A 25,023-nucleotide genomic window follows, 5' to 3' on the forward strand; every position below is an offset into this window, starting at 1 on the left:
ATCAACTAAAGGTAATAACAAAAATATTCAGGTTGAGTTTGCTCTTGTACAACATGAAATCTTATAGTCATAAGATTTCACATTATAAACTATAATCTTATATCCTAAACTAGATATTTAAAATTAAAAAAAGCTCAAAACAAATTCGTCACTTGGTATTGCTGGTTTCACTTTCTCAATAATAAAATGTTTTTTTTTTTTTTCGTTTTTACATTCGCTTTTCATTGCCACTTTTTAATAGTTTCTTACTTTTATTTGCACTTGAAACTTTCATTTTTTGTGACTCTCCTTTGTTTTCTATTAAATTGTCCATTATAATTTTTAAAACTATTTTAAAAGAAATGACATTCACTAATTTCAAAATATGAGATGAAACTAAAATGTTTACTGCAGAATTTCGCAATATACATTAATGTTAATTTACAATTGTCAGTTTTTTCTTTTTACAACTTTTAGACAGGTAATAAAATTGTTTATTAAGTGAGAACAAAAGAAAAATGCAAACAAATTACACAAATCAAATAACAAAAGAAACAATAATTAATAAACCAAACAAAGTGAATATAAACAAATAAAATAACTACAAATTATTGCGCATTCATTTGTTAAATGCGCATATTTTTGTTTTTTTGCATAAAATCCTTTTCAATTTAAAGAACTATTGAGAAAAATCACAGATACATATCAATTTAAAAAAAAAAGTATAGATTATTATGAGGACATTAAAAATAAAAATAAAAGTATTAAGATTTACCTTGTGCTCAAAGCCTTGCTACGAGGGTACTCTTTGGGGTATTTTTAAGGGGGTTTTGACGCTTGAGCACAAGGTAAATCTCAATATTTTTGATTTTTTTTTTTTTTTTTTGTAATCGTATTTTTTTTATATTTGCCCCAAATTTAGCTTGTTGTGTATTCGCAATTTCGAAATTTTATTTTTTCGAACACCCCTATTGTGTGTGTGTGTGTCTGTATATTTATATATATATATATATATATATATATATATTGTGTGTGTGTGTGTGTGTGTGTGTATATATATATATATATATATATATATATATATATATATATATATATATATATATATATATATATATATATATATATATATATATATATATATATATATATATATATATATATATATATATATTCATCTATATGTATTTGGACACACAGCGTGAACTTCAATCCAATATGAAATATTTATATATATATACATATATATATATATATATATATATATATATATATATATACATATATATATATATACATATATATATATATATATATATATATATATATATATATATATATATATATATATATATATATATATATATATACATATATATATATATACATATATATATATATATATATATATATATATATATATACATATATATATATATATATATATATATATATATATATATATATATATATATATATATATATATATATATATACATATATCAAATCAAAGGATATTAGCCATCAATACTGAGATCCGATAAAGAAACCCAATTCAAATTAGTTTTACAAAGAGCAAGTAAGTCTAGTGAATTTTGCTAGAGGTAAGATTTAACTTGTGGAAAGTTACTTCAAAGACCACAAATATTTATAAAAGATAATGTGAAGCAGGGCGTTAGCCAGAAATAAATTTTATACCGCGCTTTTGCTGTATTGGGAATTTTTATCGTTGTTGTTCTAGAAAATGTTGGGAATTTTCTAGAAAAAGTTCTAAAAAAACTCAAATAAACAATCTTAAAAAAAAAAAAGCATTGACTTTTGGGAATTTTAAGCCCATTGGGAATTCTGCATTATACGCGGCACTATTGGGCTAGCTAACACCCTGTGAAGTGGTGAGGTGGTTGTAGTTTTTTATGTTTATTTTTTTTGGGTACTTTGGTCATGATTAAAGTTAAAGAGAACTTTATAATAGATAAGGCATGGCATCCTAAGCAAAGAGCTATGTATATGCCTCTTTCCTGCTAATTAACTAAAAGTTGTCACTTAGGGCTTCTTGTTTGGCCTCAACAATGCACACCAAAAGCACTAACACGGACACCATCAATGCATAATATAGCACTGTTAATACTCTGATATTTTACAGCTGTTGATAAAATCAGCCTCTCTGAGAGCTACTCCAGAGTTCAGGAAACCTTACTACCAGCCAGCCTTAGAACCATTTTTTTGAAGATTTTAATATTTTTGGGTTAAATCCTTTTGCCTACATTAAACTATTAAGTTTTATACTATTAAGTTAGAACTGTATCTTTATTAGAGGATAACAAGAAGAGTTGCATAGTCACTTGCAAGGAAGCTCAACCAAATATTTCTAAGTTAAAGTCAAGATGATCCAACATTCATTTATTATTATTTATTTAACTTTATTTATTATCAGTAGATTTTACAAATATATTATATAAACTAAAATACTGAACTATATGATAAAGTCACTAAAATACTGAACTATATGACAATGGCCTTTGTACCACATGTAAGTTTTTTCTAATTATAATAGCTGTTTTAATCATTCTAGGCAAAAAACAATGTAACATATGTTTACATCTACACTAGCCTAATAGGTGAATAAAGGGTATGAGGCTGAGTCTTGGTCCCTGAACTGTAATATTAAACAAATGCAGAAAATATTTAGTATTTATGTGTTTTATGTGTTAATCATTATTATTTAATTTTTGGATTTCAGTGTCCTTTTAATTAATTTTATCTTTAATACTGTGAATTTATAAAGATAAGTATTTTTATAAAAATAACATTAAAACAGAATATTACTAACATATGCTATTCATGCATTTTAGATTTTTCTAATATGTCAATTAAATATAGCAAAACTGTTGTTGACAAATATTCAAGAGTATGGACAAAAAATTTTGTTTTATTTGAAAAACGTATAACATCAAGAATTGGTCTACCTTTTATTGAAAAGCCATTACACTCATTTAATAGAATGCTAAAATAAACTTTTATTATTGGACAAAAATTAGAAAAGAAAGAGTAAAGTCAGTTGTTGTGGAAATATGTAAGTTATGGAACAAACTTAACTTTCCAAGTATTTCTAAAAAATCAGTTGGAAGAAAAATTGAAAAGTTTATAGAAAAACATGACAAGTATCCTAAAAAACCTGGCAAAAAGGCAGAATGTTTTGTTTTTGGAGATCTTTTTGATATCACCAATATTAAAGGCATGTAGCTTCGATAAAAAATTTTATAACAAACAGTTGGTTCAGTTCAGGAAAGGTTGGTCACAATAATATCACACAAGTGTCATTAAATCCTTCAAAAGTCAGAGTTTGTAATGCAAAATGTACAACTTTGACAAGCAAAGTAAATATTTCTGCCTACATTTTGATGGAAAGAAAATAAACAAGACTGAATACCAAGTTGTGATACTTCAAAATGAGAATAATAAAATCTATTTAGGAATTGTTAAATGTGAAAGTGGAAAATCCCATAGTATTTTTGAAGCTTTAGATAAATTGCTAATTGATTTTGATGCATGGAAATGTATTTCAATGATTATATGTGACACAACAGCAGTAAACATAGGAAAATTAAATGGCATAGTTGTAAAAATACAAAATGAAATGAAAACCAGAGGCTTTACTAAACCACAATATATAGGATGTCAGCATCATATACTGGATCTCATTTTAAAACATATTTTAGATCATTTTGTAAATTATAAATCAATTACCCCTGGTTTTGATTATAAATTTGTAAAGGATTTAACCAAAAAATATTAAAATCTTCAAAAAAATTGTACATGTTTGAAGCTGAGCCTAGTTATTACATAAACCTAGAATGGCAAGATGACTTCAAATTCCTTTATGAGTTATGTGAAGCTTTTTGTTACTTCAAGAATCAAAAAAGAAAACGAAAAGTTGAGTGGCATAAGCTTCCTCCATTGCACAGTGCAAGATAGAACTCTAGAGCATCATGTTCTTATTACCTATTTTCTTATACCAACATGGAGGTATGAACTTGAAAGTGCAGCAACTGTTATTGAACAATCCGTGGAAAAATCTTTGGTTCCGTAAACAATTATTTGAAGATAAATTGAATGGCCATGTACTAGATTCATTGACTGAACTTAAGCGTACAGGTGCTTTAAAGTGTTTTATGAAACACTGGAGCAAAGTAGATAGTGCACTTCAAATTCTAAGAACAAACATCATTGCTGAACATGGTATTAAATTGATGGAAGATCTCCTTAAAAATTCAAAGAAATGGGAATACAATACTATGTGAAACTTATTGGAAAGTGTGACCTGTGAAGCTAACTTACAGAACTTGTATAATTACTTTTATTTCATTTAGGTGACATGTAATTTTTAAATACTAAATGTAATTTACAGTTTGTTTTATATATTTTTGTGGCTGTTTATAAATGTGTGGAAAATAAGTTTTTCTTGTCCTCATGTAATTTATAAAAAATCATATTATTAACTAGGGGGAGGGGGATATTTTTGCTAAACAATGAACCAGTTTTTTATCAATTAATCAACATTTCTCAGATTATAGAAGTATGGTCATAACAGGTTCAAAAAATGTCATAACCCTACTGACCAGTATATGTTTTTATAAATAACTGATATAATAAAAAACGTTTTTATAAGATTTGAAATTTGCTTCAATTTGCAAATAATTAAGATAATATATTCAAGATTTGATTTGATTTTTAAATTTCTGATTTGTGGGGCCTAAACTAAACAGATTTTTATGAAACTCCATTCTCCTATGGCTTAATGCTCAAATCTAAAAGCTGAAGAATGTGCAACAAATGAGCTGGTAGGCTTATAAGCATGATGTTGTTTTCAATATAAAGCTTTTATCTAATGTTCTATAAAATGTTTATTGTATGGTAAGCATGTATTGAAGTATTTATATTATTTTCAGTGCAAGAAGTTGCTTTGAGTGTTGCAATTTTACTTGCAGTTATCTCACCTAATGTGTTTCCAATGTTTTATGAAAACATAGTATCAAATATTGTTTGTTTTACCATTACCAATAGTAAATTAGTTTGTTTTGTATGTTGTAAAAAACTTGTAACAAGTACATGTTTTCTATTGATACCTCAATCGCTAGTTTAAATAAATATTTCAACTAATGTTAATCCAGTAAAAGTACTTAAAATTGTGGCTGTGACAGTATCAAGAGCTTGCATTCTTTATCTTGAACAATTAAAACGAGTTTAGAATGAATTTTAATTTTGCTCTAATTAATGATAAGATGCTTTTGTGCAATTGCAGCATTGATTTGCTCATGTTATTCCTTTTTTTTGTTTGTTTCCCATTGTGTAAATTGATAGAGTGATAATTAATCTCATTTTTGTTTTTTCAAGGTATTAAAAAAAACAAAAAAAGGTGGTGAGTTACTCATATTTATATAAGGACTAGATTAGTATTTTATATAAGGACTAGATTAATAATTTAATTATTAAATTTGTGTGAAATAAAGTTTAACAGGAAATCTTTTTATTTAAGTTTCTTTTCATAACTTTTTCCCGCAACTTGCAAATTCAATTCTGAAAAAAGGATCATCAGAGTTTTTACTTTGAAAATAAATTTTAAGTTAATTTTTAAATTATTATTTTCAAAAGTGCCTTTACCCATGGCTGCCACATTTATTTGCCGGGAGCAACAGGCAACAGAGGCCATTTTAACAGAAAAAATTTTGAAATCAGAACATTGTGGAATTTATTAAATTAAATAAAGTTGTTTTGTTGCAAAAAAAAAAAAAAGTTTACATATTTTTTTAAGATTTCCTAATATTTTAATAAAAAAGACAATGATGTATGACAAACTGAGTGTTGACAGTGTCTGTCTCTACCCATTAGTATTTGTGCGAATTTTTTACAATGTTACATGTGACACGTCATTATTCAGTTTTTAATTTATGTTAGAGCTAAAGTCTAGTTTTTACATTATATTTATTTACTTTTAATCTTTTAATGTAATTAATCATGGCTGACTAAGAAAAAAGAAAATCTGATGGTATCCGGGCTAAAAAGACAACTTAGGAAAAAGAAAAAAAAGGTTATTGTTGCAACAGTGTGGACTGTGAGCCTTGTAGTCTTCCAATCTTTTTTCCTGTCGTTTTCAATTTATAAATAGAAGAACGGCAGTGTAATACTTGATAAATTTTACTAATAATTTTCTTTCAAATTTAAAGATGTAAGGTGATTTCTTAAGGTAAGGTAATTTCTTAGTTCTCTTGACCCTAATCCTTGCTCGCCTAAGTATTCCACTCACAATGGACTGGTTGACGGATTGGAAGCGAGAGATTTGCATTATTGATGAAAATAGAAGTCTGATCAGTTTACTAACCTCACTTAGTTAAGAAGATTTTGCTAACAAGAACAAAACTTCAACCAGAACAATCTTTTTTTCATTCGACCCAGCTTACTGAGATTGAAAAGACAATGACGTGATCGACTACAAAATGAAAAATCCACCAAAGTCAAAACTAGAAAAAATAGATATATTTAATACAGGGTATTGCTTCAGTGACAGAAGTAGTTGACAAGCTTGCGTGAAGCTTTTTTACTGAAATTAAATTAATGAAGAGAAAAAGGATTTAAAAAACCAAATAGTTTTATTCTGTATAGTAGAGAGAAAAGTTCTTTACAATACTCCAAACAAAAATGTCAAAATGTTTTTCATTTTAAAAGTTTATAAAAAACAAAAATTCAAAAGATATTTAACTTGCTGTTCAATTCTGCTTTTACTCTATAAAGAATAAAATTACTTCAGATGTTTTGTAATTGTCATAAAATGTATCTGTCATTAAATGTTTGTGTCGTAAAACTTGAATTTGATTGATCAAAATGAATTTTTTCAAAAGAATTAATTTATGCTACTTCTAAAACGACAGATTTTCAAACCAGTTTAAAGCTATTAAATTAAAGTCTTGAGAAAAGTTTAAAATTAGTTACATTGTCGTTTTTTTTTCTTTCTTTGTATTCAATTATCATTTTATTTTTAAATATAGCAAAGATTTTATATTTTGTATGTATTTGAACCAAGCTTTATTTGCTTATTAGTATAAGAACCAGTTTGTTTTCAAATTTTCAATAAAAAAATGTCAAGCTTTTTATTTGAAGATTTTCTAATAAAAAATGTCAACCAATTAAAACTGTTTAAAAAAATACTAATCGATAAAGTTGGTTCTGATGTAATCAAAATATAACCAGGGTTTATAAACCTGTATTTTTTTGGTTTCTAAACCATTCATTTATTCGTTTTTTATGTTTTTAATTTTTTTTATTCCTTTGTTTTTTAAGTTTAAAAACTTTTTTTTATTCATTTGTTTTATAAAATTTTGAACTTCATAAAGAACAAAGTATTTATTATAGTTTTTACGTCAAAATAACTAACTTTATTTTCTATCAATATGTGTATTCTTCATTTGTTGCTAGGCTATAAAATGTGCTTACGAATCAATTTAAATGGAATTGATTCTGGTGCAGGAACCCATGTCTCCATGTTTGTTCATATGATGCAAGGTGAGTTTGACAGTTTAATTGAATGGCCATTTCCTGGAAGTGTAATTTTTACAATACTGGACCAAGATACTCGTGATCCTCAACATGTTTGCGAAACTTTAACTGCTAGACCAACATTGCAAGCTTTTTTAAGACCCAAAATTAATCGCAATCATAAAGGATACGGCTATATAGAATTGATTCGACATACAACGCTACGTACGCGTGGATATATTTCAAATGATACATTATTAGTACGAGTAGATATTAAGATGCCGCCTACAAGATGAAAATATTCATGATAATATTTTTTATCTACAAGATAAAAATGATTATGAATTATTTAAATATCAGTTATCGATAAAGTATTTCGTGAATACAATCAATCAGGATTACAACTTACATTCTGCTTCGAATTCATGTCATAACAACTTACATTCTGATTCGAATTCATGTTGAACATTTCAAAGAAGTTCATAGTTGTACTATTTGAACATTGCAAAGAAATTCTTGTTTGGTACTATTTGAACATTGCAAAAAACTTTTTCGTGGTAGAATTCTATGAATGTTTGCGGAAAGACAAAAAAAAGTCACGTTATTAATTTGAGATGTGTTATTAAATGGATCTAAAGTACGATAGATATTATCCAACGTAAAAACTATAGTCGATGACAGCCCAGCTATAAATCTTACGTGACTATAATATAAATAAGTTTACATGAAAGAGTTAACGCTTTAAATGATTAACATAATCGAGTTAATAGATTTCATCTTTTTATATTATTTTTTTTAAACTGATAATGTGATAAAATATCTTTAAATTTATTTATAAACCTTTTTACATTTTTTTGTTTGTTCTATATTTCTCTTTACATGTTTTATTTCTTCAAATAGTAGTAATAAAATTAATAATATTTTTGAATTTTTAAAAATGTTTCTCATTTCCGGCAAAATTTTGTTTTACTTATTTGAAAATATTTTAATACTGAATTATCTACACCCAATGACTTCATTATCATCATCGAATCACGTCAATCGTTATCATCATCACAATCATCATCATCATCATTAAAATCACTTCATCGTCATCATCATTAAAATCACTTCATCGTCATCATTAAAATCACCTCATCGTCATCATTAAAATCAATTAATCGTCATCAAATTACGGTCAAAAAAACTGTTTTTTTACTTTTTCAAATAACGCGCTTGTTTATTTTTATTTGTCTTTTAACTACGCAATTAATTTGAACGTAGTTTTTAATTTTTAATTAGAAAAAAAAATTAAATGAAAAGATCCTTTAATTAGAAATTACTTTCTTATAAATCCACTTCAATGTGCGAAGTTTTTTTTATCAAAAAGAATTTATTAATACCTTGCAGGAAGAAATATGATTTACAAGGTTATATTTTTTAGGAGAACGGGATTGGTTGTTAGATAGTTTATTTTAAAAAATTTAATAACAACTGTAAGATTGAAAATTTGTAAATTATGCAACAGAAACCTTTTTCAGAGTTTCAGCTTTTTCTAGCACGTAGAAAAATAGTTACTGATATTTTTGATATAAAAAAATTCTCATGCTTAAAAATTTTCTCAAACGGAAATTGTTTTTTCGTATGTTTTGAATTTAAAAAAATGAAAAATTCATGCGTTTTTAGGTAAATTAATTTAATTATATGGTTGCTTGTCACAAAATAAATTAGAATGATTTCGCAGTGGTCTCTGATCCCTGTGGAGTTAATAAACTATATGCCGCACTTCTAAATTCTTCGTGTTTATTCGCTATAAATATTTTTTTAAAACTTAAATTAATATAGAAATAAAATGTTCAAATATTCAAGTTCAATCCAAAAATGTCATTATGAAATCAAAAGTCTTTTGAAATGTTTTTATTACCACGCAATGTTCATCCGTCATTGTTGCACGACTTGGCCTAAAAGTACTTCTGCTACACTAAACAGACGTTCTCAGGCAGCACTTGCAGGCAATGCAGTTGATAATAAACACACAGTCACACACACATATATGTATATATAACACTAATCTTAACATGTTTTCTGAGATTAGATGGAGAATTACTGTATACCTAGACCACTTTAGGCCTTGGTGAGCACAGCAAACAAATAAACTTACATATTTTATCCCTAACATTTACACATTTGAACATTCCATTTAAATGCGGCAATGGAGATACAAATTTGCAATTTTCTTTAAAAGACGCTATTTTATTTGACCGAGATAAAAAAATTTGTGCTTTTTTTGTTACGATGGGTAGTGTAATCTTAACTTTGAACCGGTTTTGCCGAGTGTGCGATAACATTTGATATTACGATTTTTGATTTTAATTCAAATTTAATGGTAATACATTTTAATTATTTTGTTACTTTTTTTAAAAGTAACTCGTTACAAAGTTAAAATTAAAGACGAAAACGAAAGTAATAGTAAAAGTACATAATAAAAAAAGTAACAAAACAAAGTATCGACAAAAGAAGTTTTGTAACGAAGTAATTGTACTTCGTTACAACCCAGCCTTGGTTAAGAAATATTTTAATGCTAAAGATATTTAAAGTTTAAACTCAAAGTTTTATATTTATTTTCTAAAATCTAGAAGACAAAACTATTGCAACACAATGTGTATAGTTATAGGTTGTTATTCAATTTATAGTTTAATTACAATGTACAGTATACTAATAAAAGAAGAAATATTTATACATATGTTTTTTGTATATGTATGTATATGTGTTTATAAGCAGGTGTAACTGTACTGGGATGTTTAAAAATGATGACTTTCCGAGATGGCTTTAGTTTATCCTACTCTACTTTACTCCCGGTAATGATTAAAATCATGCTTAATGCTCACCTTCCTTTGCTTACATTGAATGATATCTTCAAACTATTGGTTGCTTATTAAATATTTATATTGAAAAAAAACGTTAAAAAATAACGACAAAAACCAGAAGTTCTACTTTGATATAAAAACAAAAATAAATAAAAAATAAGATTATAAAACTAAGATTAAGGACTTAAGTTTATGTTAAGTTAAGCTTTTTACATCAAAGTAGTGACACCAAACTAATGATAATAATGAAAGTAACAACAACAACAATATTGTGAATAAATACATAAACATGTACGAATTCCTAATACAAGAAAAACAATAAACATTAATTATAATTAAAAAATTACTATAAATAAAATTTAGCAGTAAATTATTTGTAAATTTATTGTTTAAATCGTAAAAAAAAGTTGGCGAAAAAGTTGTTTAGTAAAAAATTTGACATAAAAGTTGCTTAGTAAAAAAGTTGACGAAAATGTTGCTCAGTAAAAAAGTTGACGAAAATGTTGCTCAGTAAAAAAGTTGACGAAAAAGTTGCTTTGTAAGAAAAGTTGACTAAAAGTTGCTTAGTAAAAAAATACCATAAAGATTAAAAAAAAAAAAAAACTAATAAAGCTTACATTCTGCAGATGTGATAATATGCTCTGTGAAAGATCCCAGCACTAGTTATATCACTACCAGCGGCAAAAGACCATAAAGTTAACTACGGAGCATTAAAACGTTATTTTAAAATAATTTTTCTATTACTTTATCACATGAATTAAATAGGTCCATTTGATACGAGCTAAGAGACTACCTACATAAATACTAGTCAGATACAAGCAACCAGAAGAAATTTCTTTTAGACTTACTCCAACAGAAGTAAAGAAATTTGCTTAAAATTAAAGTAATGCAAAAGTTTTCAAAACATGAAACCTGAAACACGGAACCTGATAAAGATTGGTAAACTGCATTTATTAGACACCATTTAAATATTTTCAATAAACAACCAAAACTACTTATGTTGAGAAACCGGTTTTAAAACTGCTTCATCATTTTTCAACAATTTGCATTTTTTAAACTTTAACCATATTATAGTTATCCTGATTATATATTTTCTGTTCCACCTTGTATTGCTTATATTTACAAAATTTTAAAGTTTACTTTAAGGAAACGTCTTATTTCCTAAATCTTCTTTAAAAATGTAATTATGTGATGAAGAAAATCCAAATCTTTTTGAAAAATTTTCTAACATTTTCAGATCAATATTAGAATTGAATCGGCTCATGCTAAAAGGGGATTAGTCAACAAAGCATAGTTTTGAGAAAACTAAATAAAACTTTGCATTCTCTTCATTTTTGACCAAAAAGATATAATTTTTTGTATATGAATTCTTTACTACCCCAGTTATTATGAAACATACTTGATTAATGACATTTACAATGCTTTCATATGAAAAAAAAATCATTAAAGTTGCTTGACTTATCCCCTTTTAGCATAATTTGAATAAATAGTCAGATATAAAAAAATATTATTTACTAAAAACACCAAGAAATCAATATTTACATATATTCTTATTTATAAATAACTAATTTCATAAATATATACTATCTTCAAATAAATCTCTTTAGTCTGAGATAAGCAATACGAGCAATGACAACTTAGTCATCATTTTCAACTTCAACTACTTCGGTTGTTGGCCACATATAAATTTCAGCTGAAAAGTCTTCAAACTCCACTGGAATATAGGGTTGTAGTTTTTTTATGTCTGTCATTTTTTCAATCTTTATTAATACTTTTCCTGCAGGGTAAGCTTCTTTACTTGAAAAACATAAGTTTTGGAAACCCGTTGCTCTAAAAGAAAAGCTGTGATTCATTATAGAATCAATGAGAGGTCGGCCAATAACCTTAGAAGGAAATTTTATATCATATGTGCAGTGAATGAACTTGCTTATTGAAAAGTACTGCTTTTTGTCCTTTTTGACTTGCTTACCTTTGGTTTCATCGGAAACACAACTTTTTTTATAAAACTGCGGCCACCACGTCTTGAAGTCTAAAATTTCTGAAGATTGAACTTTTTGTACCATAAATTTATTATTTTTGGAGGATGCTTTAATAAGGTCACATACTTGGTCTACTGTGTACAGTCTATCATGTCGGTTTAGTTCTCGCTTTATTATGCTAAAATCCCTATCACATTGTAGGAAGGAGTGCCCTCTTATTGGGTAGAATTGCTCAATCTTTTCAAATTTCTTTAAATCAGTCATGGCTAAGAGTAACCTAGATAATGAATGGTTTTTATTTTCGCCCCAACAATTATCTTAGAACAAGTGGATTTCATTAAACTGCTGCTCTACTTTCATTAAATAGTTAAATAAGAGGGAACACACTACATCTGGACCCTTGCCTGCTGTGCCTTGGTGGTAAACAAAAATCTGTGTTTTGTTACTTTTATTGTTATGAATACAAAAAACATTAACTGAAAGTTGTCTCAGATCGAAGGTTTCTTGTACTGGTATTTTTGGGATCTGTATGTTCTGCATGAAGTCAAAACACAATGATAAAATTTGATTATTGTCCTTGTCATTGACGTCTTTTCGTATTCGATCATAAAACTTTTTTGATTTGCATTTATGTACATCAAGTTCAGATTAAGCACACCTTTTTGCTGCCTCGTTGAGGCAAGGACTCCTTAACTTTATATTGAGTTCCTCGCAAGTGCAGCATATGTCAACTTGCGGCCTTCCAAAGAAAAGATTATAGTTTTCTTTAAAGTAGTTGAAATACTTTGTTCCTCAAACTTTTATTGAAAAGTATTTTTCTTTAAACAGCCTATACATAGTTTTAACATTTAAAGTGGCATCTAGATAGCATATAGGTTTTCCAAGATAATGGTTTTCTTTAGTTGGAAAGCTTTCAATGTGCTGTCTGATGAAAAGTTTAATTTCTTCAGACAATACTTGCTTTATATGGCGTCCTCTATTATCCACTGGGCTTTTTGCAATCATTTTCAAAGCTCGCAATCTTTCAACTCGTTTTTTAGTACCTGCATTTAAAAAGCTTTAAAACAAACCGGCATTCGATCAGAACCCACCATAACGTGATACTTAAAGGTAGCACTTTTTTTTTCAGAACTCTCTTCTTTTCTGGGTCGTCTCTGCTTTCCTTTTTGAGAATCAATCAAGGATTTTAGGAACAAATCTTGCTCATCTTTAGTGTTGAAGGTATGTAAATTGCTTAATATATCCATTTGACCCTCTTCATTAACAGTCTCAAGACAGTTGTTTCTCTTGCAGCTAAAAGAACAAAAAAATATTTTATACTGTGTATTATGTTATACACTATGTGTATTATGTTATACAAGTTCTACCTATAAAAATAAAATTGTAAAATTAAAAACTCTTCAGTAATATTAAATACAAAATAACATACCTGCAGGGGATGCCAGTACACTTTCGAGGTACAGCATTTCCTTGGTAGTTAACATAATCTTCACCTTTTATTCTGGCAATCTTTATAATGTTTCTCTTCCAAAGACTTTGATCTGATTTCCTTTTCTTTGCTAAATTTTTCTCAAAAACCTCATCACTTTCATCTGAATTTATTTCCATATTTCCTCACTTAATTATGATATAACATAAGACTAAGAAAACAAAACATAGAGTTAATTCATAAAGTTAATTCATATTTAGGGTAAGCTATATATAGTATAGGTACGTGCGTATATGGCTTTTTACGGCACCGATTTCAAAGTTAAAAACTGAGACCTTTTTTTTCGCAGCGTGCTCGAAGTCGGTGTGGTAAAGATGTATTTATTTGTCTTTTTTTTTAGAATTTTATATCAGCTTAGACTTTATTAAAAAAGTAGAATGTTTTATCTTGAATAAATTATGGTTTTTTTTTACGTGTAATAAATTTTTCATTTTTTTTATTGCTATTTAAAATTTTGTTCCTGTTCTGGGACTGCATTGATACCGAAGACATGTTGGTACATATTTGAAATTTTCCAGTCAACTGTATAGATCTACTTTCTATGTGCCTGCCAAATTTCATTAAAAAATATTCATAACCACATATCGTATTTTTCGACCCAGTGGAGGTACCATTTCCACCTCTTTTAGTGTTACTGTTACTGTTACACTTTATAAAACTGTTTCTGCTATTGTTACTGTTACTTTTTGTTATAAATTCTGTTGTTTTTTTTTACCAGTAATTTTCATTCGGTTTTAAAATTTTGTTTCTGTTCCGGAGGTGCATTAATATTGAAGGCATGTTGGTACATATTTAAAATTTTTAAGGCAACTGTATACATCTATTTTGTATGTGCCTGTCAAATTTCATCAAAAATATTCATGACCACATACCCAAACTTTTCTATAAGGATGCAAAAGGTACTCTAACTAATTTAAACCATTCTTTTACTTAAATATATTTAGTTTTCTGAATAAAATTTCGAGTTAAAATGAAATATTATAATTAGTGCATATTTTTATTTCACATTCTTCTTGCAATTGCCAAAATGAGCTTTTTTATGATATTCATAGGTGATCCAAAAGGTTTTGTAACCTTTTTGGACCAACACAAGTTGCCCAGAGGATTGCTATCACGCTATAGAGTCAATAGACTACATATGCTTTTTCACACGTGTGGTATTTTGATCCGTCATTATGCCATATTGAAGATATTTCTGTGTTCTGGCTTGGCGTAATGCGAAGGTCTGCGAAATAGTTTATTTCAAGACTTTACATTTGAAAAAGGTATCTTTTTTCTTTTTTATATCTGTTCAGTTCATTTGATAAAGCGCTAAACAATATTATAGGCTATAGAGTTAATTACAAATATAGTTACAAATACAAATTACAAATAGTAATGACACTTGCAAGATTAACGGGGAGTAAAGACTATTATAAACAAAGATTATTCTTTGTTACTAATTAACTTTTTCACCTTAGGTATCCGTGAGTTGTGTGTTTTACCAAAAAGTAGCTTTAATTGGAAAGCTACTTTTTGGTCCTTGGATGACAAAATTTTATATTGCACCAGGTGCAGGATTTGACTACATATCTGGCATTCAGGTAGTAAAAGATGTTCGGAACACTCTTATTGAAAGCAGCAAGAATCCTTTATCTCTACTTAAACGAAAAACTGATTTCTTTGATAATGATATTGAAGATGTAGTTTTTGGTTCAATAATCAGCTTTTGCCCAGTAACTGATGAAATGAGTAAAGCATTAGCTGACTGCCTTAATGCAGTTATTAGCGTCATTGACAGGCAGTACAAGTGGCAATTTGAAATGAGTTCTAATGATCACCTTAAAGACCAGACTAAGTCAGCTAGGCTTCACAACATTGATTCAGAAGAACTTATGGGTATGTTTAGCGCTTCAAAACACAAAGCTCCAAAACATCTCTTTGTTTTCTTTCTTCAAAACTTCGTGCTTGCAAAAATAAAACAACTGCTCTGCTATGCAAAAAGCCAAATGATATTCAAAACAAGTTGATATTATGGGTTAATGATATCATACCTCTAATGCCAGAAAAAGCGGTTTACAAATATGCAATGTCATAATGACCTGAAGTTAGAATTGATAAAACGAATAGCAGATAAAATTCAGAAAAAAGAAAACAAAGAACGCAGAAATGTAGAAAAAATATTAAAAAATTGCGTGCCTGATCAGGTAAAAAAAATGTTTCCTGACCTAGAAAATAATGAGGCCTCAGATATCGAAGAAATTTTTATTGGAGCTTCTATTAGAAGAAGTATTTGCCACATGTGGTTCGATAATGCCACTAACACCCAGGATGTATATTACGGCAGAATTGTTGGCATTAAAAAGAAGAAAAGTGATGTATATATACTTTCTTATTGGAAACCAAAAGAGAATGAAGATGATGATGGTGTTGAGTATGAAGCGAGCAAATATCAACTTTCTGCATACATAATAAGTGGTGATATGGTGATAACATAATAGAAATGTGTAATAGGTATATGTTTTTTTAAATAATAGTATGTCTTATAAACTTGCATTAACAGATATTATTTACAGATAGTAGGTTAATCTTTATTTTTTATAATAAATTTTACAGTGCCTAATGTATATTATATTCTCTACCCTCCCCTTTTTTTAACATAATGAAAAGATTTATAATTATTTAATTTCTTTTTATGTTTACATATATGTATATCCATATATGTATATTGAAATGTAGTTTTAGGTAGTTGGATAGTTACCGATATCCAACAACCAGGCTTGACCTGGTTGCAACGAGTTATGGGAAACCAAAGCTCATTTACTATTTGACATAAGCAAATTGCCTGGCTCATGACAATTAATGTTAATCATAATGATGGCTATAGATTGTTTCTACCCAGAAAGACAGACTTTTGCTTGCATGGATTGAGAGATGTAAGTTTTAGTTACAATAAATCAGTACATTCTAGGCAAATGACATATGCCATTACCAGATAGTTACGCTAACACAATACAACTTTCTTTTCATAATAACTTATAATTAAATCTATTATATTTCAGGTTAAAAAGTATTGAAGGTTCTACTTCTATCAATTTTTCTGTTTGGTAATGGGAAATGTGTTGTCTATCAGGAGTTAAGTGATTTTGAATTTATTTTTAAGTTAGGAAATCATTCTCATCTTCTCTAATTTGTAATGGGTTTTTCAGTTATTGTGCTAAATATCTAATATAATTTCATTTATCTTTTATTGCAAGGTTTTAACTATGATGACAGCTTGCTACCGCTGATGTTTATCTTAAAGACCTCAAGATTATATTTATTAATTCAGTAATAACAGTTATATGTTAATTTATTATACATTAGTTAATTATTCGCCTTAATTTTTTTATATATTTTATCTTATCTATCATTGCAAGGTTACGCAACATGATGAAAACCACACGATTGCTCCGATGTATGTTGATGTTTTTTATATCAAGATTAAACCGGTTCATATTTATTTAGAGATTGATTATGTTTATTAATGCAATAATAACAGTTATATATTTATTTATTATCCGCGCCATAAGGCATTCTTATTTATTATCCGCGACATAAGGCATCATAAATAGGTATGGCGATATTAATTTAGGGGTTTACTTTATTTTAGATATCATTGGAAGTGGTTTTCTTTGCGTACTCAAGAATCGACTTTTTCTAGCTAGGATGTCACAGTTTTGTTTGCTTCAAAAACTAGGCTTTCTTCAAAGCCACAATTCTGTTAAAAACATTGCTAAGCAAAAAAGAAAATAACTATTATAGTCTAAATTTTTTGTTAAAGAAGTATGTTTTTAAAAAAAATATTTTTATTTTTTGCGGTTTATTGGTATTTATAAATAGTTAGGGAGATATAAGGACTAAGCATCGGCGTTACCGCACCGTCGGTAAAAATGCGTAAATTTGCGTAAAATGCGTAAATTTGCGTAAAATGCGTAAATTTGCGTAAAAATGCGTAAATCTGCGTAAAAAGCGTAAAAATGCGTAATTACCGCGGTAATTTTGCGTAAAAATGCGTAATACGCAATTTTACCGCATTTATCACTTTTTACCGCATTTATCACTTTTTACCGTTTTTATCACTTTTTACCGCTTTTTATCACGATTTACCGCATTTTATCACAAATTACCTCTTTTTTTGCTGATTACCGAAAAACTAAAAAAAGATACTTTAAATTGCTTTTTGTATTTCTATTAGTAAATATTACATTTACAGTTTTAAACAAACAAGTTATTGATAAAAAATTAATCATCAGATATATCATCATCTGTCTCTAATAAAATGTTTGCAAGCTCAGATGCTGTGTACTTTTTTTTCTCATTCCCCTTCTAATTCGACTTCATTATATTACCTAATTTTGCTTTTTTGATTCTACTTTGATTGTGCTGGAGTGTCATTGGAATAAACAAAGAGACACTTTGAGTTTGGTCTTTACCTTGAGTCACTTCATACCCTTCTTGTTGAGCTAGAGTCCTTTGACTCTCTTGAGTATCTAACTGTAGCTGTTGTTGCTTATTAGGTTCAGGACCAGTTTGAGTATCTGATAAAGTTGGAGAAGCCTTTTCAAGTGCACCTCTTTTTTTAGTTTCAGTTTGACTATGTAATTTTCCCTGTTGGTGAGTCTTCTTAGTTGGTGGTGTGACATGTGGTAATTCATACGGCTCTTCTTCGCAAGTTTTTTCCCAATCGTTGAGGTTAGAAGGAACCCTTGCGTAATTTTGACTCACAAAAACTAACATGCTAGTGTTTTCTGGTTTTACATTATGTCTAAAATCAGTAACTGTCCTACCTCCTACTGAAAACATTCTTTCTGATGAAGCAGAAGTCACAGGTATAGCCAAGTAACTTCTAGCCAGACCAGCTAGCAAAGGTAACTCATTTTTATTTTGCTTCCACCATTCTAAAGCATCCACATCCCTTTCAGGTAAGGCCATAGTCTGATACTTTTCAAATTCAAGCATCAAGGGTGGCTTGAGCTTTGATTGGCTAGGCTGTGAAGTCCCAGGGCGATGCGCTGAAACCTGCCTCCTGTCTTTCAAAAACTCAAGGTCCACTGGATCCATTGTTTCGTCAAGATCTGATGTTTCTAGCGAAGTATGATCATCAATCAATGACTCGCAGAACTGGATTGTGGTTGGGTGATTGTCAACCAATTCCTTGATGGCGGCTTCCCTTCCTTCCTCACTGTTTGCAATATTTTTGAGTGTATATCCTCTATAATATGGGTGCAGAAGTGAACCCACATTATAGTATTTGACTCCAACGCCATAATTAGGTAAACCCTTCTCAAATTCTTTCATGAAGTTGTGTAGGCACTCTGCAACTTGAGGGTCACGCTCTTCAATGTCATTTATGGTTCTTTTGCAAAGCAAGTGGAGATTTAATATGTCTTTTTGAACTTTATGCATAGTCACTAGATTTTCAGAAGACCAGGAATCAGAGCATCGCTTACATTCTGCCAGAAATGGTAAAATGTTGTAAATACTAATAAACTCTAACTCATCCGGAATCAAACTTTGAAGATCTGGTTTGTTTAGAGTTTCTAGAGCAACCAGTAAACCAGCCTTCAATCTGAGGATTGACTTAAGCATCATAAAGTTAGAATTCCATCTTGTTACAATTGGCTGAATGATCTTTACTGGTTCTATATTTGCTTCCACGCACGCTTTCTTGATGTCCTGCCAGTCTAATGAACTTTGGTGGGTCCTTTGAGCAAGTCCTTTACATTTCTTAATTATACCATTGATTCCTTCTGATTTTTCTACAGCCTTTGTTAAACAAGTGTTGAGCAGATGATCGGCACAGGTTAGATGATCACTGATCTCTTTGCTTTCCGTGATTGCTTTCTTTATGTTGGCTGCAGCATCAGTAACACCCACTTTGTAAAGGTCTTCCCTCTGAAGACCAGGAAATTGAGAAATCATGTGGTCTATTCCTTGTGCAAGCAAAACCCCTGTATGTCTCCCAATAAAGTTTTGGCAATCCAAAGATAAGTTTTTGAGTTCAAAGTCTTTGGTAACATAATGCAATGTAAGGGAGACGAAGGGATCACCATTTCTTGCAGTCCATCCATCTGTAGTGAAAGCTGCCATTTCGCAATGCGGGATGTCTCTCTCAATTTGCATTTTTACATCACGTCTTAGATTGCGATAAATCATTGGTAGCTTGAATTTGGATAAGGTGGTTGGACTTTTTAGGTTGGCTTGTGGACAAAGATAATTCAGCAGCATTTTGAAGCCAGCAGTTTCAATAACGTGAAACGGGAGGTTAGAGAGAACTAGTGAAAGGGTTAGGATGATATCAAATTCCAACTGTTGAGCACTTTGTGAAGGCCACTTTATTGTTTCAGTAAAGTCGTCCATTTTTGTTTGGTGACTTGATGATGCATCATGTGGGAGGTTATCAAGCCTTTTGTTTTTATTAATAGGACCAAAATATCTTCTTATGGTACTGGACTTATCAGCCTCTGCCTGAGCATTCCTCTTTTCTTGAAATTTCTTCTCTTTATTTTCGTTATCGACTTTTTGCATCTGGTAAAAAGATAGCGGATTGCAGGATCTGAAATAAAATAGTGGAATTATATATGTTTAAAAGGATGCGAATTACAATGTTTCAGTAGTAGATAGTTCATAAAAAATAAATACATGAACCACAAGACACATTAGTATTTTTTTAAAAATTCTATATAATTTTTTTTTTATCATGTTGCATTTTACCATGGACATATAAGAAATGGACGTGCAACCTATTGTTTTTTTTGCGAACCATGCTCGTTGCGCATAGTTAGAAATCTTTTGTTTTAAGCAATAGAAATTAAATTATATTAAAGTCTGTCGGATTTAACGAAAATTTTTGGACTCGTCTAACCAGTCATTTCAACTTCCTCTCATTTATTAAAGATAACAGCAAAAGAACCAAGTTTTAAGCTTAATTTTATATAGATAGACATTCTTAATACCTTAAGAAATAACGCGGACAATGAAAAGAAATTGAGATCATTTGCTTGACTACCTTAGTACATGTATAACTTGAGATAAAATAAATAATACAAAATCAAATTGTTTTGTAGCTACCTAGAGCACAATGGTTTCATGTCTAGGGAATTACTCCATCTATTATATTGCTGTAGACATCCAGTTTATGAATATTATAGAATTTTCTATTTTTATGTTTAACAACAGAAATATATACAGTTAAGGATAAATAACTTATACATAAAATGAATGTAAATACAATAAAGAAAAAAATAATTTGTCACAGTTTTAAAGAATTTAGCAAAGTCAATTTATGGCAAACCGCAAGAATAACTAAGTATTTAATATTAACATAAAATGATTTACCAGCTATATATAAACTAATTTTTATTTGACAAAAACAAATGGGTTATTATGAGCTTATTATGACAATTGAAATAATATATGAAATATGAAAAGCGAAAACATGAAATATCTGACCGCATTTTGCAAGATAATTATAAATTTGAATAACTTTTTAAAAGGTTATGCTTTATCAAATGAATTATAAAAAAGTCTATAAGAAAATACACCTACTAAAAAAATAATGCATTAAGGAATATAAATTATGGAGCTTATAAAGTAGCCGAGGCAAAAAATGGCGACATGTCGGAAAAAATACTAAAAAAATACACAAAATTAAGGCTGGTGAATGAAGGACCAAGGAGTTGAATGAAACCAGATCTTAATAAAAAATTTAATTTAAGCTTTTTTATACTTCGCTATACTTTTTTTAGTCATTTTAAAATTATCCATACAGATCTATTTTATCATTGACAGACTTTGTTTACACGAAAAAAGTTCCCAAATTTACAAATATTTATCTTGAAAAAATGATGAAAATCTGTTCGTGCCGACAACTAATTTCCTTTACCTTATTTACCTGTAATTTGTTTAGTAATTTGTCAACGCGTGAAGTAGTTACTTTATCCTGAAGTACAGTCTTATTAAACAAATGCTATAAAAGTTTAAACTAATACCACGTGATCAGAGGTTCTGTTTTTAAACTGTGGGCAGCCATTTTAATAGATTTTTTTGTTGACTGATGAAAATTTAGAGTTAGGGCCTCTTTATATGGAAAGTGGGCTGGCTCGGCAAACGAGCCAGCCCGTTTACCGAGATCTCGACGTTGTCCTTATTTCAACTTAATTTTATTTTGCGTTTATATGAATAAACAAACTAGCCCGGATCGCTATCCGGGCCAGCTCGTTTATTCATATAAACGCAAAATTTTTCGAAGCCAGTTTTGGCCTCTCAAGAAGGCGGCGGATACAACGAACGGCTATATGAAAATTAAGAAACTAATGATAATCAAATTTTATATCTTAAGCTCAAATATTGATAAGTTTCAAATAAAAATCTATTTTTTTGTTTAGCATAAGATTTTTTTCATAAAAATAACGGAATATTACATAATTACATAAACTTCAAGTATAAATATTTTTTTATTTAACAAAACATATTCTTACAATAGCTTGTTGTATGTTAACTTTCTGCTTTTCGTTTTTTAGAATAAATATGAGCCCATATTTATGAAAGTGGTCTAAGTCATATTTCTTATTTCGAGATATTTAATGATTCGCATTTGAATAAATTAAAAATTCCGTATAACGTTGTAATTACAACTACTTTTTAAAGGTTCATTTTTGACGATATCGTAAAAATTACATTGAATATATTTAGTTTAAAATCATGTCGTGTGAAATAAGTGATAAATTCATTTTTTTTTTTAATTTTGACTTAGACCACTTTCATAATTATGGGCACATATGATAAAACACAGATTCTCAGTAAAACTAAGTAGGAGTTTTAATTTTAGTTTGTTTCAATTTAGTTTGTTTAATAGTAGTGAAGAAAAAGTATTTGTTTACTTGTGCAGAAATCTCAAATTTAAAATAATTAGCATTTGCAATATAACTTACGTACCTTTTAGTTCTTAACTACCCAATGCTTGTGCTAGAAGCAGGGGCCTGTACAGGAATTTTTTTGGATAAGTCGCAATTTTAACCCCTTCCCAAAAATGTTAAATTTTAGCATCCCCCCCCCCCCCTTCCTCATTGAGAAACGCATATATGAGGTAAGACGGCTTAGTGTATGTACAAACGTAAGTCCGAATTTAATTTTTAGTGTTTAAAACCCTTACTTTCTTTTTATATTGTTCAAAATGCAAGTAATTAAAAAGATACACAGCTTTGTATAAAACAATTGGGGATGTCCATTGATATATTTTAATATATGCTTGTTGTTAACTGTAGTCTTCTTCTCCTGATGATAAATATCAAAAGAATTTGACTAAAACTTTACTAAGGGTTTAATTGAAATGGAAGTCCGGAATTTGTTCTCTAAGAAATAATAACTTTTATTTTTTTTAAATTAACAAAAGAAAATATTTAAAAAAAGAAGTACTTTATAACTTAATAAAAAAGGTATGTCCATTCAAGTTTTTTATTAATTTGTTTAAGTCAAAAATTAAAACTTTATTAATAATTTATTAACTTCTTACCATCTGTTCGAACAATTAACCTTGTATAGTTTGCTTAATTATTGCTTTAGTTTGCTATAATTATTCGCTCTGTTTGCTTTTATCTACCGACGCATCATATTTATTCAAAATATTGAAGTTGTGAAAAAATATATAAAGATACATATTTTGGGTATGTCCAGCGACGTAGCAGACATACCCCTAGACACGCCCTGAGAAGGTTAGTAGCACAACTGCATGTTGCGTTATTGAAAATATAAAATTTGTCAAAATTGTAGGTAGACACCACTGCCGCTTACCATTCAGTTGTGTTATCAACCTTCTAGCACACTGTATTGGGTAACTAAGAACTAAAAGGTACATAAGTTATACATAAATATTAATTTAATCGTAAATTGCACATAAAAAAATTATATCGAATATTTTGAACTTTAACATTTAAATTAACAATTTCTTTAATTGTCTAATTTTTTTTAAATCATTTCATTTCTATAAACTTTTTAAAAATTTGTTTGATTGTCTTGTTTTTCTTTCAAAACTGTTTAATTATTTTCTTTCATATTGCAATAGTCTTATTAGATGTACATCGGTTCACCGCTAAGAGCTCTGATCGCCGCCATCTTGGAAGGCCAATTTTTGCTTCAATATTTTTTCGAAAACAACAATAGAATACGCTATCTAGTTATATTTTGAGATCAGTGGTTTAAAATATACTAAATTATAGTAAGAGTAAAACACTTACTTTAAATGAGCTTTAACTCCACTGGTGCTACCTTGAGACAGCCTAATCACTTTTTTGCACTTATTGCACTCAGCAAATCCTGATTTTCTGCCAGAGCCAGAGATGTTATCCTCTTCTCTGTCTAGCTTGGTAAAATAATTCCAAAGAGACATTGTTTCTTGAAGATGGTTTGATTCGGTAGTGATTTTGGTATACTAATCAGATCACTGAAGAACTTTGAGGTTGTTAGTCTTTCTTGACTTTTGTCAAGCTTATATAGGAGACTAATTTAATTTTAGAGGGTAATTAATTATTTAACAACTATCTGACTTGATAAAAACAAAGTAATTTTTTACCATAATAATTACCGCTTATACAAACTTTTATCACAATTTACCGAAATTACCGATTTTTACCGCTTTTACGCAGTTTTACCGTATTTACGCAATTTTACCGTTTTTACGCATTTTTACGCATTTTACGCATTTTTACGCATTTTTACCGATTTTACGCATTTTTACGCAATTTTACCGTCTTCTGTTACAAGAAAGCGTAAAAATGCGTAATACGCATTTTTACCGCATACGGTAAAAGTGCGTAATACGCATTTTTACCGCACTGCGGTAAAAATGCGTATTACGCGTTTTACCGCATTTTACCGCATTTTACCGAAATTTTTTTACCGCCGGTGCGGTAACGCCGATGCTTAATAAGGACTACGGAAGGGAAAATGAAGGAGAGCCGTGGTGGATGTGCCCTCCCCCGCCCCGCCCCCACCTTCCCCCTATTGTATAGATGGATATATTTTTGTAGGTTTTTAGTTGATCTTTTTTGTATATTTATCTTTCATTGAAAATCATTAGTAACGATAAAAATAAGGCGAAAACGCTAAGGCTTTTAATGTATTTAAAGATCACCTATATGCATTTAAACATACGCTACAGAAATCCTAGCCTTGGTGCATA

General features: G+C 29.1%; 1 protein-coding gene and 1 long non-coding RNA gene across 12 annotated transcripts in view; both read left to right on the top strand.

Annotated features, from left to right (window-relative positions):
• LOC101240130 (TNF receptor-associated factor 6) overlaps positions 1–8,468 on the top strand; it is a 77,356-nt gene extending 68,888 nt beyond the window's left edge. For all 11 annotated transcript variants that reach the window (XM_065791045.1, XM_065791046.1, XM_065791052.1 and 8 more), the window contains one exon: positions 7,450–8,468. In XM_065791045.1, coding sequence (XP_065647117.1) covers positions 7,450–7,805 — 356 coding nt within the window. In that variant the 3' untranslated portion in view covers positions 7,806–8,468. The remainder of the gene's footprint in view (positions 1–7,449) is intronic.
• A 5,625-nt stretch (positions 8,469–14,093) lies between these two features.
• LOC136076972 (uncharacterized) lies at positions 14,094–17,645 on the top strand. Its single transcript, XR_010636731.1, has 6 exons — positions 14,094–15,088; positions 15,284–16,316; positions 16,542–16,738; positions 16,865–17,132; positions 17,222–17,259; positions 17,455–17,645. It is a non-coding gene; the product is annotated as an uncharacterized LOC136076972 (long non-coding RNA).
• The last annotated feature ends 7,378 nt before the right edge of the window (positions 17,646–25,023 follow it).

The sequence above is a fragment of the Hydra vulgaris genome, chromosome 02 (assembly GCF_038396675.1).
Source record: "Hydra vulgaris chromosome 02, alternate assembly HydraT2T_AEP".
NCBI classification, from domain to species: domain Eukaryota; kingdom Metazoa; phylum Cnidaria; class Hydrozoa; order Anthoathecata; family Hydridae; genus Hydra; species Hydra vulgaris.